At 45.2% G+C, this 15,721-nt stretch overlaps 1 protein-coding gene across 10 annotated transcripts in view; it reads left to right on the top strand.

Annotated features, from left to right (window-relative positions):
- Nucleotides 1–15,721, top strand: part of COL27A1 (collagen type XXVII alpha 1 chain) — a 216,149-nt gene that overhangs the window by 926 nt on the left and 199,502 nt on the right. For 9 of the 10 annotated variants that reach the window (XR_015051287.1, XR_015051288.1, XM_085855093.1 and 6 more), the window contains exon 2: nt 4,027–4,103. Coding sequence is in view for 7 of the 10 variants with exons in the window: in XM_085855093.1 (XP_085711219.1) it covers nt 4,027–4,103 (77 nt within the window). In the remaining 3 variants the exon portion in view is untranslated. Of the gene's footprint in view, nt 1–3,216; nt 3,424–4,026; nt 4,104–15,721 lie in introns of those variants that run through there. The other variant, XM_085855096.1, reaches the window with a different exon arrangement.

Below are 15,721 nucleotides of genomic sequence, written 5' to 3'. Positions count from 1 at the left end.
AGGCACAATTTTCATAATAATTTCATATTAATATACAACATAATCATCAATGACCTAAGGTGTTTAATGCAAAATATTTATGAGATTTAACTTGAACAGGAGGAGGAGGAAATTGGGACCAGACTCTGCACAGAGAGTTGGTGCTGCTGAAGCAGTCTCCTTGGCTATTGGGCACAATTCTGGACAGGTCACCACTCCAACACAGTATACCAGCATGCTGGCACTCATTTTGCCGACCTCAGAAGGATGAAGGGCCGAGTTAACTCCACCTGGTATTAATTCAACAGTTGAGAGGGATTTGAACTCAGGACCCTCAGATCCAAAGCCTGCCACCCTAACCATTAAGCCAACATCAGGCATACTTTAACAGCTCTCACGAGAAAGAGGTGATAAGGACGATATGAAGCACTTGGGCGAAGACCTACTGACCAGCTGGTGCTGCCATGATGCAAACCCCCACATAAAGTGACACACGTGAGCTATCAGTGACACCTCCTCTGAGGAATGGAGTCAGGACTGAGGAAGTCCAGGGAATGATTATGGGGGCATTACCGACAATTGAAGCCAGATCGTCAGCTTTTTGTGTAGCGGTGTGTCAGCCTGTCACAACCCGCTTTCAGGCCTGGTGCCTGGATCTAATTTATTTTCCCCGTTGTGCCTGCCGGCTGTACTTTTCATATGTTCCTAATCTTATTGGTTTGGTAGCTGTCGGTACACCACTAGCTCATGGAGTGGTCCTCCAGTTTCTTTGCTTACCCCAGACAATTAACCCAGCATATTAGGTATAATTATCACATCACTTGCTTCCGCAGTTTTTCTTTCCAGTCTGACTCACTGTGTTTTTTAACCATGTGAGTACAGCATGCAATTATATGCCAAAGCTCTCGATTTTTAAGTGCAACATTTTGGCAAATTTGAAGAATCCAGGTAAATACTTCCTTGTGGATGCTCAGTTTTTTTGTTTTTTAACAGTGAGCTAAAGCTCATGGAGGAGCTTGTATACATATCACTTGCAGGACAAGGGCATGAGTAGAGATCACTGTACCTTTACACATATTACAAGGACATTAGTAGACAATGGACAAGTTCGAAAGAATGGCAAAGAGGTAGCGCATTTAATTTGGAGCTTCTGACTCGGTGTTCGATTCCCAAGCCAACTCAAAACTATCGCATTGGTGCCTTTGCAGGCAGGATGTTGCATCACAATGTGTGCCATCCCTCTGATGGATGTTAGGCTGGGTGTCCGTCTGCTAGCATTAGTTAGTGGATGTTTGATCTCTCATGATGTCTTTCACAGAGAGTAGGCGAGTTATCACCAGCACCCTCAATAGATTACAAATTCCTGCCACCTTAAGTTGAACGTCAGACCTGGCCAGCCGGTTGGTGAAAGACTGGGGCCAAACACTTTCCCCTGCTGATGCCACAAGAAGGTGATAAAAATTGGAGTCGTTGAAGTAGTAGTTGTAGTATGAGTACCAGTAGACCATGGACAAACATATTGTATGTTGGATATGAACCTGTGTTTCCTGCAACACGTGTCAGGGTTCAGATGGGAGCATGAACAGGCCAACTGTTGTGTAATGATGGGTTACTCACGCCATCCAATAATGTACTTGTACATACCAATATTGAAGTATGTTATTTCAGTGGTGCTTCACAAATTTCTTGACATATACCATCTGTCAATGGAAATGCACAAAATAAAATTTGCAAAAGGATGCAATCACATTGTTTCTGCATGTCAAAGAGAAATGAATATGCATCTTCAAGTATCCAAACTAAGTGATAATGAAAAGGAGTCACATGATGTTTCCATTCCGACCACCTCCTATGCCCAAACATGCATTCCTTTCTTTGTGAATTTATTGAATGCGCAACACATCCAAAAAACAAATTTTGTTTGAACCATCAAACCGTGACTCCTCATTTTTCATCTCTTCCTTACAGCTATGACTTGGGTGCGTGTGTACACATGTGTCTGTACTCATCGAAAAGCGGAACATCGGAGGATCTAGGAGTGCACTTGTTAATGGTAGTGACAAAGGGAACTAACAGAGTGGTCACGCTCTTGATTCTAAGGTGTTGTTGGATTTGTTTTCTCATGGAGTCAATTCTGGTTCGAACTGCCATTCTGGTGCAGTGCCAGCAGGAGGTGTTGCATCTCAGAGCACATTGTTCTGAAAATGGTGAGGTAAAGCAGGCTGTGTTAGTGAATTTGGATTGTGAACGTAGGATCCCATGGTATCTCTCGATAAGAGTTGGCCATTGTGAACTGTACCCTGGCTAAATTTCTTGCCTAAAAATGATATATAGGGCACATCTTATGTCTGTCTGTCTCGTTTCCTATGCCCTCTCTCACCGTTGCACATCTCGTCACAAAAATTTGTATGCCTTCTTCACAATGTCTTACAATTATGCTTACGGCATCAAACTTTACTTCCAATTTTTATTCCGTTTGGCCCATTTGTCAGTACACTTTTTACAAAGCATTTGCCATCTATACTATAAATGGCGTCCGAGTACCACCCATTGGTTGGACACTTCGCCTGACTCCATCCACAATTTCTATACGACGGCTGATATGTTTGTCCTTACTGCGATGCAAAGTCAAAGACATCTTCAGAGCTGTTATATTCACAATCACCATGCCCTCCCTATAAGATTTCCCTTGAGTGTAAAATGACGAAAGCGACAGTTAAAATAATTTTGAGCTGATAGGCATCATGGGCCTTGTAAAGATAGGCATCGGTGATCGAGGCAGTGGTATGTTGTCTATACACCGCCCAAATAACTATGTGGCATTCTCAAGCAGGGCTTTTTACCATGGAGGTTACGCAGGTCCTTGCTATTATCCTTGGGTCCTTGGGAGGGGGTTGAAGGCTTGAAATGGGGAAATGATTGACACCATATGGTTTGGAGGAGGAGGGTAAGGGCTTGGGGACTTAGGGTTGGGGGGGGCAAAGATCGTACAGAGTTGGGAGGGGGGGTTGAGGCTTTGGGGGGAAAGGGAGAGTGAGGACTTTCTGTTGGGGTGGGGGTTGGGGAGTTGTAGTGGGGAGGGAGTTTGAAGGCTTGGAGTGGGGAGGGGATTGCGACACCTTAGAGTTGGGAGGGGGAAGATGAAGACTTGGGGTTGGGAGGCAGAGGTTGAAGGCTTGGAATTTCAGAGAGGAGGGTTTATGACTTGGGGTTTGTGGGGTGTTTGTGAGTTGAGGACTTGAAGTCACATCTTACAATGCTCAAAACATCCCTTTCACCCTTCTTTCCCTGTACTAAGCCATGCCTCCTGTGAGCAATTAGCAAGGAGTGGCTTCCTCTCTCCCTCGATTCTCTTCCCCTCCCCTCACCTTCAGTCCCAGATCAGATCTTCAAGGGCACATCACCGCATAGGCTTGGAGCTCTACGGGAACGACCCACCGCTGGGTAATGATACGATCTTACAAATGGTGCCTGTGACTGTATGGGGGTTGAGAAAGTGGACCCTGTCACTGTAGGGTGGCCGACGCAATCACCCTACGGGCAATTTACTAATGCCTGATGATTTTGGGTGGTGCTTCAATCCTAACCATCATTGTGTTCCTGTTGTTTTCTTTGTTTATTCCATTTGTCACAGGATTGTTGTTGTTTCTCTGGTTCTCCCGTCCTATCAATTGCCATCCCATCCCATCGCCCGTCCTTGATGGGTACACCATAGTTAGTGCAGTCATTGAGAAATGGAGGTTGGTGGAGTAAGTTAATTGTGAGAATGGGATGAGTACATGAACATAAAGTAAATTGATAAACTTTATGATGGGGTGTGGATAACATGCACACAGTTGGCTAAATGGCCTCCTTCTGTGTCTAATTTTCCCTGCCTATTATTTTATTTACCTTATTTCAAAAGAGTTTGAATCCTCAATTTGCGAGTGCGATATTCATGATTAATGCAAGAGTCCTTTTTCATGGATCTACTCCTGTGTACCGTTCAGCAATTCTTAGATTTATTATTGTTAAAGTTCACAATTGTTTCCACTCCCTATCCCATAGTTGCAGCTGTGGATGGATTGGTCGTTTCTGGTTCTCATTGGCCCTCTTTGCCTTCTTGTTTCATTCTTCCTCTGCAAGTAAGTTGTTCATCACTTTGTTACCCCATAGTGTCTGACATATGCATTCTATATTCCACTTTGTCTTTCCACATATGCCTTTAATAACTATTTCCTGACAGCAGTTTCTACATAAAACCTAAACATCCATATTGAATCTATTCTTCTGTTTTGCTTACTTGTATTGTCAATTTCAATGATAATTAATATTCATTAAACTTTACAACATATTTGTATTCCTTTTTTTAAAAATTATGAACATTTCTATATTCTTTGCTTAATGTTCTTCATGTATTTTCTGTTCACTGATGCTTTGTGCAATGATTTTGCTTCGATTTGGTGTGGTTTCATTTTCTGCAGATTTACTTTGTTGAGACCATAACCGGAGAAAAATGTATTTTTCTTTTGTTATCTTAAATTTCGGGAAGCTCAGCAATATCTGGCAACTGTCAAAGTACAGCTCTGTTAACATTGTGACTAAGGCCTAGGTCACATTTGCTCTACGGCGAGGATACGGCAGCTGTACACCCTCTGAATTGACAGAAATGTGCGGCGGCCGCAGAGAAACTGAGGTGGCCTCAGGGAGGCCCTACGCCGTTTGGCTATATTTTACAGGCCGTAGGGGCTCCGTGGAATTATAGCGCGGAGTTATAATTTTTTTTCCTTTCTACGCTCGCCGTAGCAATTCGACAAGCCAAGCTATGACGTAGATGTGTTCCACGTCGACCGTAGGGCGTACGGTGTAGGGCGTACGGTCGGCTTGCGTTTTCCGTGTGGCTGCCGTAAGCTCTTCTCAATGAAAAATGAATTTTCCCAACCCCCAAAAAATTACGGCGGCCGCACTATTTCCACGGTCGCCGTACGGTGACCTTGCGGTCTGTGTGACTACCTGTGGGCAACGCAGGGTCGATGTACGGTTCCCCTACGCCCGCCGTGCACCTACGTACGGCCTCCATGGCAGTCTGCGTCGACCGTGCGTCCACCGTGCGCTACCGCTAGAGATCGGAGTATAGGTGTTTGCCTATACACAGTGGTGCCCCCAGAGCCCCCAGATTCAAAAAATATTTTCCCAATAAGAAATAATGGAGTGAATTAATCCGTTCGTGGACCCAAAGAAAACCCACTTTCAAGACACTTTAAACTGAAATTACCCATGTTTAAAGTAAACTAAGATGAGTAAATGACCTTCGGTTGTATTGTATGTAAACTGGTACAATCACCACATCCAAAGGTCCACACAGGCTCGAGCTCCGTCCTGGGTTCCGATCGCTCGCGCACTCTGCGAGAGCGCTGCCCCCAGGGCAGCTCATCAAACATGATGCCCGCAGAACCACAATCACTTTCATCAAACACATCGGGCTGACGTAATCATGGATATTCCAAATTACAACCGGTTTTGCTGTGAAATTCAATCCTTGCCCGACAGTCCGTCACACCACGTGATCGGATTGCTTTTTTGTTATTAATTAAAACACAAGATGATTAAAAAACAAACATCACAAATGAAGGTGAAAACACGAGGTAAGGCCTAAGTCACATTTGGCTCGGCGGCTGGAGGGTCTACAAAATGTACGGGCACTAGCAATTATAAAGCGGCCGCAGTATTTCCATGGTCACACAATGTAGCAATCACATATGTTTTTATTTTTCAGGGAGCTGCACGGGGTATTTATAAATTGTGGAGACCGAAAATGTGAGGGTGTAGTACGGTCTTTGATTTGATGTCGCACAGTGACCTTAGGGCGTTCCTGCGGCGGCCATATAATTTTCAAGGCAGATGCAAGGTGCCCACAAGGTGACCGCAGGGGGACCCTAAGCAGAACGTGCGGCCAGACGGACGGTAACGAATGGGTTATTTATTTATTTATTTATTTTTTTACCAGTTCTTTTGTTTCGGCTTGTCGAATTTCTACGGCGAACGTAGAAATGAAAAAAGTTACAACTCCGCGTTATAATTCCACGGCTACCTTACGGCCTGTAAAATATAGCTTACGGCGTAAGGCCACCCTGAGGCCACTTTTTTTCTCTGTGGCCGCCGCACGTTTCTGTCAATTCAGAGGGCGTAAGGCCGCCGTATCCTCGCCGTAGAGCAAATTTGACTGAGGCCTAAAGTATCGATCGACACAGGAGAGATGCTTTCACGAGGACTTCCACCGACGAACTGAATGAACAAAGTGCGAAGATGCGGCTCGAACAGGTGGGGGAGACACGTGAACAAACATGAACGCCATGTTGTGTTCAGTTTTTTAAAATGTATTAGGTTTTTAGGGCAAAATTTTCTCGAAAAAATTGTTCGGATTCCAATTTGTTCAAACAATGGGGCGTTCGGATTCTGGGGGCACCACGGTATATTATGGTTATAGTATATTCAGTTGTATATACTGTTATATTTTTATTTCAGTAAAAAAAAGAACTTGTATATATACCCACTCGTTACCATCCGTCTGGCCGCACATTCGCCTTAGGGTCCCCCTGCGGTCGCCTTGCGGCCACCTTGCGTCTGCCTTGAACATTCTATGGCCGCCGCAGGGACGCCCTAAATTCACCGTGCGACATCAAATCAAAGACCGTATGGCACCCCCACGTTTTCGGTCTCCACGATTTCTAAATACGCCGTGTGGCTACCCGAAAAATAAAAACATATGTGACTGCTACATTGTGTGACCGTGGAAATACTGCGGCCGCCTATAATTGCTCGTGGCTGCAGATTTTGGAGACCCCATGGCTGCCATGGCAAATGTGACCTAGGCCTAACTAAACTACCGTGGTCACTGTACAGCTGACAAGAGGTAAGCAAGACAAAGCATTCGCATAAACCCTCGGTATGCTCGTTGGTTATTAGCTAAAGTTACGTTTTCATGTGAAAAGGCCCGAATTAGTGAATGAGAGATAGAACACGCCTGCAAATGACCTTTATAATTGCTGATTAGATTTACTTGCAACTTTTACTTGTGTTGGACTAAATGAAACATGGGCAGCAAATGACAGAATCAGGTTCATTTTCTTCATTATACTGAGGTTATTATCTGTATTGATGTGGATACATCAGATATTTATCGAAAAAAACGCGGCTTGCCCTACCTCTACCAAACTTTGCGTACGGGTTGGTAACACCCAAGGTCAGATCATGGGAACAAAAAAATCCACCCCTGTGAGAGGGTGGGGGGGGGGGTCAGATGACGTGATTTTCACCTTTACACGTGCCACAGAGCAAATGGTTTACTGACCGCTGCTGCAGCCAGGGGGAATTACTAGTCATGGCACAAAATATATTTGCTCCAACTACCCTATTTTTTCCTTGCCCTCATACCCCCCCCCCAAGCTTCTCCCGAAAGGAACAGGTGTTTCTAGTTGCTGGAAATATAGAGTGACCGCATAATTAGGGAATTGTGTAGATCGGTTTGTATAGATGACCTGAGATCTGTCCCCCTGCGATGTGACAAGGCACTACCTTAATTCATTAATGGCTATGGACTAGCTGAGAACGAAGAGTTATTGTATAATTTGTACGCATACTCTTTATTATCTACTTGTATGTCTGGCTTTCAATGTATGGTTAATTATGCAAGACGCTATCAATTAATATATGATCTGCTCACTGATGCTTTGTGCAATGTTCTTAGCAGTTTAAACTCGTGGTATGACTATGTGTGAGGGTTTATTTTATCACATGTTTAACCACCTAAAACTAAACACTAAACACATCTTGTAAATCATTATTTTTTGCTGATTGAATTCTACTTTGATACCAACTGTCCCATTCCATGGAAATATGTGTTGCTTCCAACGAACCATGTTGAGCCATTAGAACTGACTTGTTAAGATCAGGCCAACTTCAACACCATTAAAATTCATCTCAGTTTTTTCATGAGCCTCATACTTTGTGTATTATTTAAAACTAACAGAGTACCCACCCTACGGGCGATCTTGCTCTAAGCACGCAACACGTTCTTCTGACACATACCTTTATTTGGGTGGTGTTTCGGCAACTGACAGCTCTGTATAAGCAAAAACACCCTGGGTTACGTGCATGAAGCAAAAACATGCCTACTGCTTATAATTCAAAACACCTCACTGCACTGGGAAATGTGGGGACAGGAATACTGGACTGAAAAGGGTTGGGACTTGTAATGCCCTCCCCCACCTCGAGGTGGCACGACATGATACACATTTACATGGAGAATTTGCTTCCCATCTCTTCCCACCACCACCACCAAGGGCACCAACAAAGATAAAGACACCCCGATACATTAATTGGGGTCATGCTGAACCTCTGCAGCAAGTCTGGATATAATCAGCCCAGAACTGGAGGAGTAGCGCGACACACACACACACACACACACACACACACACACACACACACACACACACACACACACACACACACACACACACACACACACACACACACCAGGCCGTGAATTATTGTAAGGATAAGACACAGACTTGCAAATGCTAAAGCATTTATGAGGGCATACAAGCTAGTTTTCACATCATGATGAACACAGATTAAATTTTTCAGGCCCAATGAAATATTTACGTTCGAGAAATGGAATGTGTGATTTGAAGAGGTTGGGATGGAGGGAAGATGTGGGGAGGGGTAATAAATAAGACTGTCGTTCTTTTTGTTAATCCAGTTGGCAATTTATTGCAACATCAACAATGAACACGGTCTGAAAGACATAAGAATAAACATGATCATTAATAATGATTAAGAGTCCTCCATCTCCCCCCAAGTCTTTGACATGGAAAATACAAGTAAAGTGTGTGTGTCTTTCGGTGTGATGAAGACTGAGAACATGAAAAATATATGTAACTAGCTTTGAAGCCAATTGAGAAACTGAACCAGAAACCAAACGCAATGTCAGTAATGGTCAATGCCAGAATCACATGTCATAGTGCCAGGCAGGCTTGCTGGTGCTTCGGCCAGACCGTCTGGGTGCAGCAGCTGGTTGGCGAAGCGCAGGGTGTTTGGCAACCGTATTGGGTTTGGGACCGCTGACCTGAGGAGGTGATATTGGGGGCACTGCGCTGATATGCCGAGTTATCTGCGACGACTTAGCCATAGATGGGGTTGTAGCATCATCAAAGGGCCGACGGCGGCTGGGAGGGCTTCGGTTGACCCTGGGTGATTCAACAGGAAACGTCGCAGATGGCTGCTGTGGAGTGGCGTCAGAGTTGACAGTGGGATGTTGCGGTGGCATTGAACTAGTAATGGATGGGCCATAAGCCCCCTTGTGACTGGTCGGGGTTGTGGTGTGCATGATGTTCCGCCAAACCATCGGTCTCTGCACTCCAATATCACCATCGATCGTCAATCTTGGTGGCGGTGTTAGCGCAGGAATGTACTTTCGCAGGAATTTCCTATTGTGCAGAGTAACTCTTCCTGAACTGTCAACTTTCACCACATATTGATCAAACTGGCGAACCTCGATGATGATGCCGGTTTTGTCCCATTTGAGGGGGTCTGGCCCAGTCTGATTCTGGACGCGAACACAGTCGCTGACAACAAGGGGCATGAGTCTCTTGGTATGTTCAGACCAGCGGCTCAGCGTCTCTCATGTGGCGGTTGCGGAGTGCTTCTTCCCGAGCCGCCAGAGTCTCATGCCAAGTGTTATGAGGTTTGTATCTGCCAGGCGGTATTGGGATGAAGTCTCGAATTGGACGGCCTAAAATGCACATCGCTGGAGAGAATTTCGTGTCTCTGTCTGGGGTGTTTCTATACTGCAGCATGGCACGTTGGAACGCATCGGTATCAAGGCCTCCATTAGGGCTAGTGTTGAACATGATAAGATGCTTCACAGTCTTGACACCAACTTCAGCACGGCAGTTGCTATGTGGATAAGCTACTGAGGAGAGTCGATGATGTACACCCCAGTCCTTGAGGATTTGATGTGTAGCGACGGCTGTGAATTCAGGACCACCATAGGAAGCTAATTCATCAGGAATACAAAATGTGGCAAAGGTACGTCTTAGGCAAGCGATGAGTCCACCTGCACCATGTGAGGCTCTCTCAACTATCGGCCAGTTAGAATACCGGTCGACCACCACCAAGTAGTTGCATCCTTTGTAGTGGAAGTAGTCGGCACACATACATTGGAATGGATAATCTGGAGGTGTCAGGGGAGTGGGTGGCGCACTTGGATTGGAGGGTGCCATCTGATTACAACGGTAGCACCCAGCATGAAGGGCCGCAATGGCAGGGGCGATGCCAGGCCAGAAGATGGAGGACTCTGCTCTCGCAGTCATAGAGGTGACCCCTTGATGGGCAGCGTGCAGAGCGGCTAACACCTCATCCCTGAGAGATGGTGGTATAAGGACACAATCCTTGTAGAGTATGACACCATCAACTGTATGTAGACTATCTCGAAACTGGAAGTACTCGCGTAGGGATCCAGGGAGCTCATGACGGAATTCAGGGATACCTGACTCGATAAGGTCAACAAGGCTCTGCATGTTATTGTCACTGGCTGTTGCAGTACAAACCCTGTCCCATGTTACAGATTTGAGGCTGAGTGAGGCGAGGGAGGACATAGCAGACGTGGGAAGACACCCGTTGGGGGGTTTTGGTGCTGATCTACGTAAGCCACCCAGGAGGTTTTTGGAATGCGTCAGGATAATGGGCATGGAATCAATGGCCGCCATATCATCAGTGAGGGTCAGTTTCACAGGCTCTCCAGTAGGGTGGCGTGATATGCAGTTTGTGGCGCGATGTCTAATCCCCGGTACATGGACCATCTGGAACCTGTATCGCAGGGTCTTCTCCTTTAAGTTCCTGAGGCAAGTGTTCGAGATATCCTCTAGACTTCGATCATTAAAGATTTTGAGCAGAGGTTTGTGGTCGACAGCGATTATGAGGTCTTCACATCCCAGAACAAAGTATCTGACCTTATCTAGGGCATCAACAACTGCAAGGGCCTCACCCTCAACTGGTGCGTAACGTGATTCAGCAGGGTGGGTGAATCTGCTGCCCACGAGCGTGATTTTCCATCCTGTGTGACAACAGAAGGGCTTTATGTTTGTGCAGGTACAGTGTTTCTGCAGTCGCCAGAAACCAACGCCAGTCTTAGACCAGTCTGTAGCGAGGCATGTAGGCTTGCTAGGGTCGAATATCTGGACACCCTCCTCAATCTCACTGGCAATGACAGCTTTCGACTCTTCAAATGCATCCTGGAGGTGCTCATCCCACTTGAACGGTGACTGGGTTAAAGTAGTTGACGGAACGGCAACATCTTCTCAGCCAGACTGAAAGCGTATGACACTTGATTGACAAGTCCAAACCAAGAACGTACATCTGTAATGTCCTTGGGTGTTAGGAAATCAAGGATTGCGTGGAGGTATTTCCTGCAAGGACGGACACTATTGGGAGTTATTTCGAACCCAGCAAATTCCACTATATCTTCACCAAACACAAACTTGTCAGGGTTCAGGGTGATTCCATTCTGTTCACAGGTATCAAGCCACTGAACAGCCTGGAAGAAACTGTCTGCCAGCGAGTCAGACCATAGCAAGACGTCTTCAACGCATTTGGTTTTATTGGGGATGTCAGACACGATCTCGTCATGACGCCTTATATATCCATTGCCAGATGCAATATACCCTTGAGGGGCTGTTTTGTAGCGGTATCTACCCCAGGGTGTGATGAAGGTGGTCAGGTGTCGGTCTTCTCTGCAGATGGGCACGCTATGGTATCTGTTCCATGCATCAAAGAACGTCTTCTTCTTACCGTTGGAAACCGATCTAGCTTGATGAAAGGGTGATGGTGTGTGATGTGTTTCCTGTGTGGCATGGGCGTTTAGGGCCTCGAAATCAACAGTGCGGCGTGGCTGGCCATTCTTCTTTGGACAGATAACCATTCTATGGCACCAGGTGACGGGTTCACCATTGGGGACTGGCTCAAGTACACCCAACTGTACATCGTGGTCTAGCCCAGCTTTGACCGCATCCCGCCAGTGTAGTGGGACTGGTACCAGTGTGTGGTGTGCCACTGGTTCAGCATTAGGATCCACCATCAGTTTAATTGGCGGGCCATCCATTAGAGTCAATGTTTGATGCTCACAGGTGTTAAATGTGCTTGACTTATAGTATTCAAGAAGATACTGTTGTAGATGCAGGCGATTAGCATCAGTTGCGGGGAACGGCAGCTTTGTCGGGGGTGGTGGGGGTCGACGATGCTGAGGGCAATGGCACGCTATGGTGGGGTCTTCCTGTAAGACTGCTGTTGCGTCCGACTGCTGTACTGTCGGGTCTATACCAATCTTGGGGAAGCTATCCGGGATGATGTCAAGGGCGGCACAGGCTGTGTGTCAGCACACACACATCCAGTAGTGTAGATGCTGACCGTTTGCCAGATTCTTTAGCCTCAATGAATTGGAAGACGTCCTCCAGGGTCATGTCCTGTTTCTTGTCACCACGGAGGTCAAGCTGGATCTCAGGGTCAGCAATTCCTCGTGCAAGAACATCACTCATGATCGCTTCTGTGTAGTTAACTTCAGCGTCACAACTAGGGCATTTGATTAGGAATTTGCATATTCAAGCTTGACCACATAGACAGGCCCCAAAGCTGCACACTGTTTCATCATGGTCTTGACGCATATTATGTAATGTTACTCTGGCCACCATAGTGTTCTCTTCGCGAACAGCAAGTTTTTTAATGGCTGCCATTACCACCTGTCGATCTTGTTAGATCCTTGCGCAGGGGTTCGTCACAGCACTCTAGTAACTGCACCACTTTGTCGCGGCCAGTGACTTTGGTTGCATCGACGTAATCAGACCATTGTGACTCGAAGTAAGCTCACTCTTCACTGGAGCCACCGGCGAAAATTGTGGGCCTTTTGACTTTTTCAACCTTAGCGGCATGTCCAGAGGCATATATGGCACTGTGGGCAGTGATGAGTGCAGCCACGATAGCAGGATCGAGGTCTTTAGTGGTGTAGTCACAACCGCGATTGGGCATCCCACAGCAGGCATCGTGGCCTTGGTCGGCGAGGTTGGAGACGATGTTCATAAATAAGACTGTCGTTCTTTTTGTTAATGCAATTGGCAATTTATTGCAACATCAACAATGAACACGGTCTGAAAGACATAAGAATAAACATGATCATTAATAATGATTAAGAATCCTCTAGGTAACATAAGGTAGGCATGATAAAAGTTGTTAGGATGTGCAATGTTAATTAACTAATGGTTATAGATGAGCATTAACTCCAGAAAAAGCAGAAAGAGTAACTATTTTCTCGAAGACAGGATTTAAAGGACTGACATTAACCTGTGTGTATCATGTGTGGAGGTAAATATTCGAGACATTAGAAAAGGCCAACACAGAAAGAAAGTGAAGGAGTTTACAACAGCATTCAAAAGAGGATCTGGGCAGGAAAAAAACTGATCACCAAAGTTTAACTGTAAAGTGCAATACTCCAATATTATAGGTCTACTAGCAGATTTACCTGGCGTTGCACGGAAAGAGAAACATGAATAAGTAGCATGTTGTAGCCAATCACAAAGATTGATTAACTGATTGGCAGATTGGAGCTCCGTTTCAATTTCCATGTGTGTCTGTCCCTGGATACATCTCAAGAAGTAGACGGCAGACTTCTGAATACAAACGGCTTTGCATTTTGAATGCGGACAAGCTTTCCATTTTGTATTTTTATTTTCATCTTCCTCTTAGTGTGTTGTTGTGTATCATTCACAATTCAGCATCTAAAAAGGCAGTGATGAATATCCAATTAACAATGTCCCCTCCTGCTCCTTCCACCGCCAAATTTTATTTTTGCCCAAAGCGGATGCAGACGGGCTTTGCGGGGACGGGACGAGCAGACGCTTTCTAGTTTCATATAAACCCAAACCAGAATGGCTTGCACAATATGAGTCTACGATAGATGAACAGCATGAATATAAGATATATGTGTTCAGACTTAGTTCAAGAATTGAAAAAAAGCTACAAGATGCCAAGACGGTTCGCTTCTATGCTGTGGAGGTTGCTGCAAGGAGGGGCTTTGTTGCAGCTTGATTGAGCAGTCTTTTGCGAGCATCGGGGCTGAATTAGAGGAGGATTAATGGAGTTCTCAAAGAAATAGGAATAATTGTTGAGAAATCATCACGTTGGGTTTGGATGAAAAGGAATGAGAGGGATGAGTAGATCATGAATGAGTTTCCTCCAACTTTAGTGGTTAAGAGTTCAATCCTGTTTCTGAGACAAAAAGTGCAAACACAGCAGAGGAACAATGGGGAGTCATGATCCCAGTGTGACCTTACCCCCTTGGAGTGTCAGAAACTTAAAGGCTGAAACACTTGTTTGAGGGAGGCTCTCTGTCTCTGAAGAGTCTCTGCTATTTCATTCCTAGTGAGTTTCTTTCCAATTGAAATGGAAAATTCAGTATAGAAGGTGACAGCATCGACACTCTGTACAGAGCATGGTCCCAATGGATGGATGGAAATGTAGGTGGTATGAGTCAAGGTGATTAGCATGAGAAGCTTGTAACTTGAGGTTATTGATTATCGGTTTTTGACAATCTCTGTTTCTGTTGATTACTACTTTTTTGTAGGTATAATGTTAGGAGTGTAAATTTGGGCAAGATGTCCCTGTAGGAAAATGTCAGGCAGGACCCCAACCCCCTCCTCTGCCCCCTCAAGTATAACCTCTCTGATCAAAGATATATGTTCAGTATCCTAAAGAGCCATACAGGAGTGCTCTCTGACTGATAGTATAAGCTGCGAATTACAAATGAAGAAAGTTCAGTGTGCAGTCTTTTTTAAATGCAGTCAAACATTCAAGGACATCACACCACCTCCACAAATGGAATTTAAAAGACAGCCCATCAAGTGACTGTGGTCACCCAGATCAGACTATCCATCACATTGCGAATGAGTGTCACCTAAGGAAATGTGATGAAGGATCCAGGGCAATCCACATAACAACAGACAGTGCAGTGACAACTGGCCAACTTAGACTTAGATCTGTGAGTTGCAATTTGTCATACGTAAAGAAAGAATTCCACCATCGTTTTGGATTGGTCATAAATTGATGGCTCCTCATAGAAGATATTTGGCAATGAGAAGTGTAATACATCTTTTAACAGTCGGGAGAACCTTAAATTCAATGTTTGATGTGCTTAACGGGCATAACCATCCCTGCATAAAAACACATGTCCTGTGCAGTCATCTGAGCAAAAACTGTCAAGCACCTTGGAAATGAGTGAAAAAGACTGTTCAAGTTTTATATTCCAAAAAGGCACCTGCCACTACATGTACAGTACTCTGTTGTTTTTAACGTCTATTCCTAATTGCTCTTACAAAAGGCATATATGATTCATAAGAAAAGGTTTTGCTTGGCAGCACAGTCCTAAATGACAAAGTACTCGCTTGTTTCTTGGTGTTCAAGGTTCGGGGTGAATTATGAACCGCATGGCAGCTGCCACGTGGCATGAGTAAAAGGGAAGGGGGGGGAGTGTTATGGGTGTCTCAAACAGCAGCAACCAAAGAGAACCATATGTTGAGGGCAAAGATCCATTGACCTCTGAGAACTCATGAGGTTCCTGATTTTACAAGCAAAGGAGGTTTTATAGTCAACGAAGGCAGCGAGATTGTTCGTGAAGATCATTGCTCCCAATAATGTTATTAATCGAGACTGTTTCGAC

This window comes from Eptatretus burgeri, chromosome 14 (assembly GCF_056783735.1).
Source record: "Eptatretus burgeri isolate ZD-2024b chromosome 14, Ebu_testis_v1, whole genome shotgun sequence".
NCBI classification, from domain to species: Eukaryota; Metazoa; Chordata; class Myxini; order Myxiniformes; family Myxinidae; genus Eptatretus; species Eptatretus burgeri.
The sequence above is the reverse complement of the archived record's forward strand: the minus strand, read 5'-3'. Positions and strand labels throughout refer to the sequence as shown.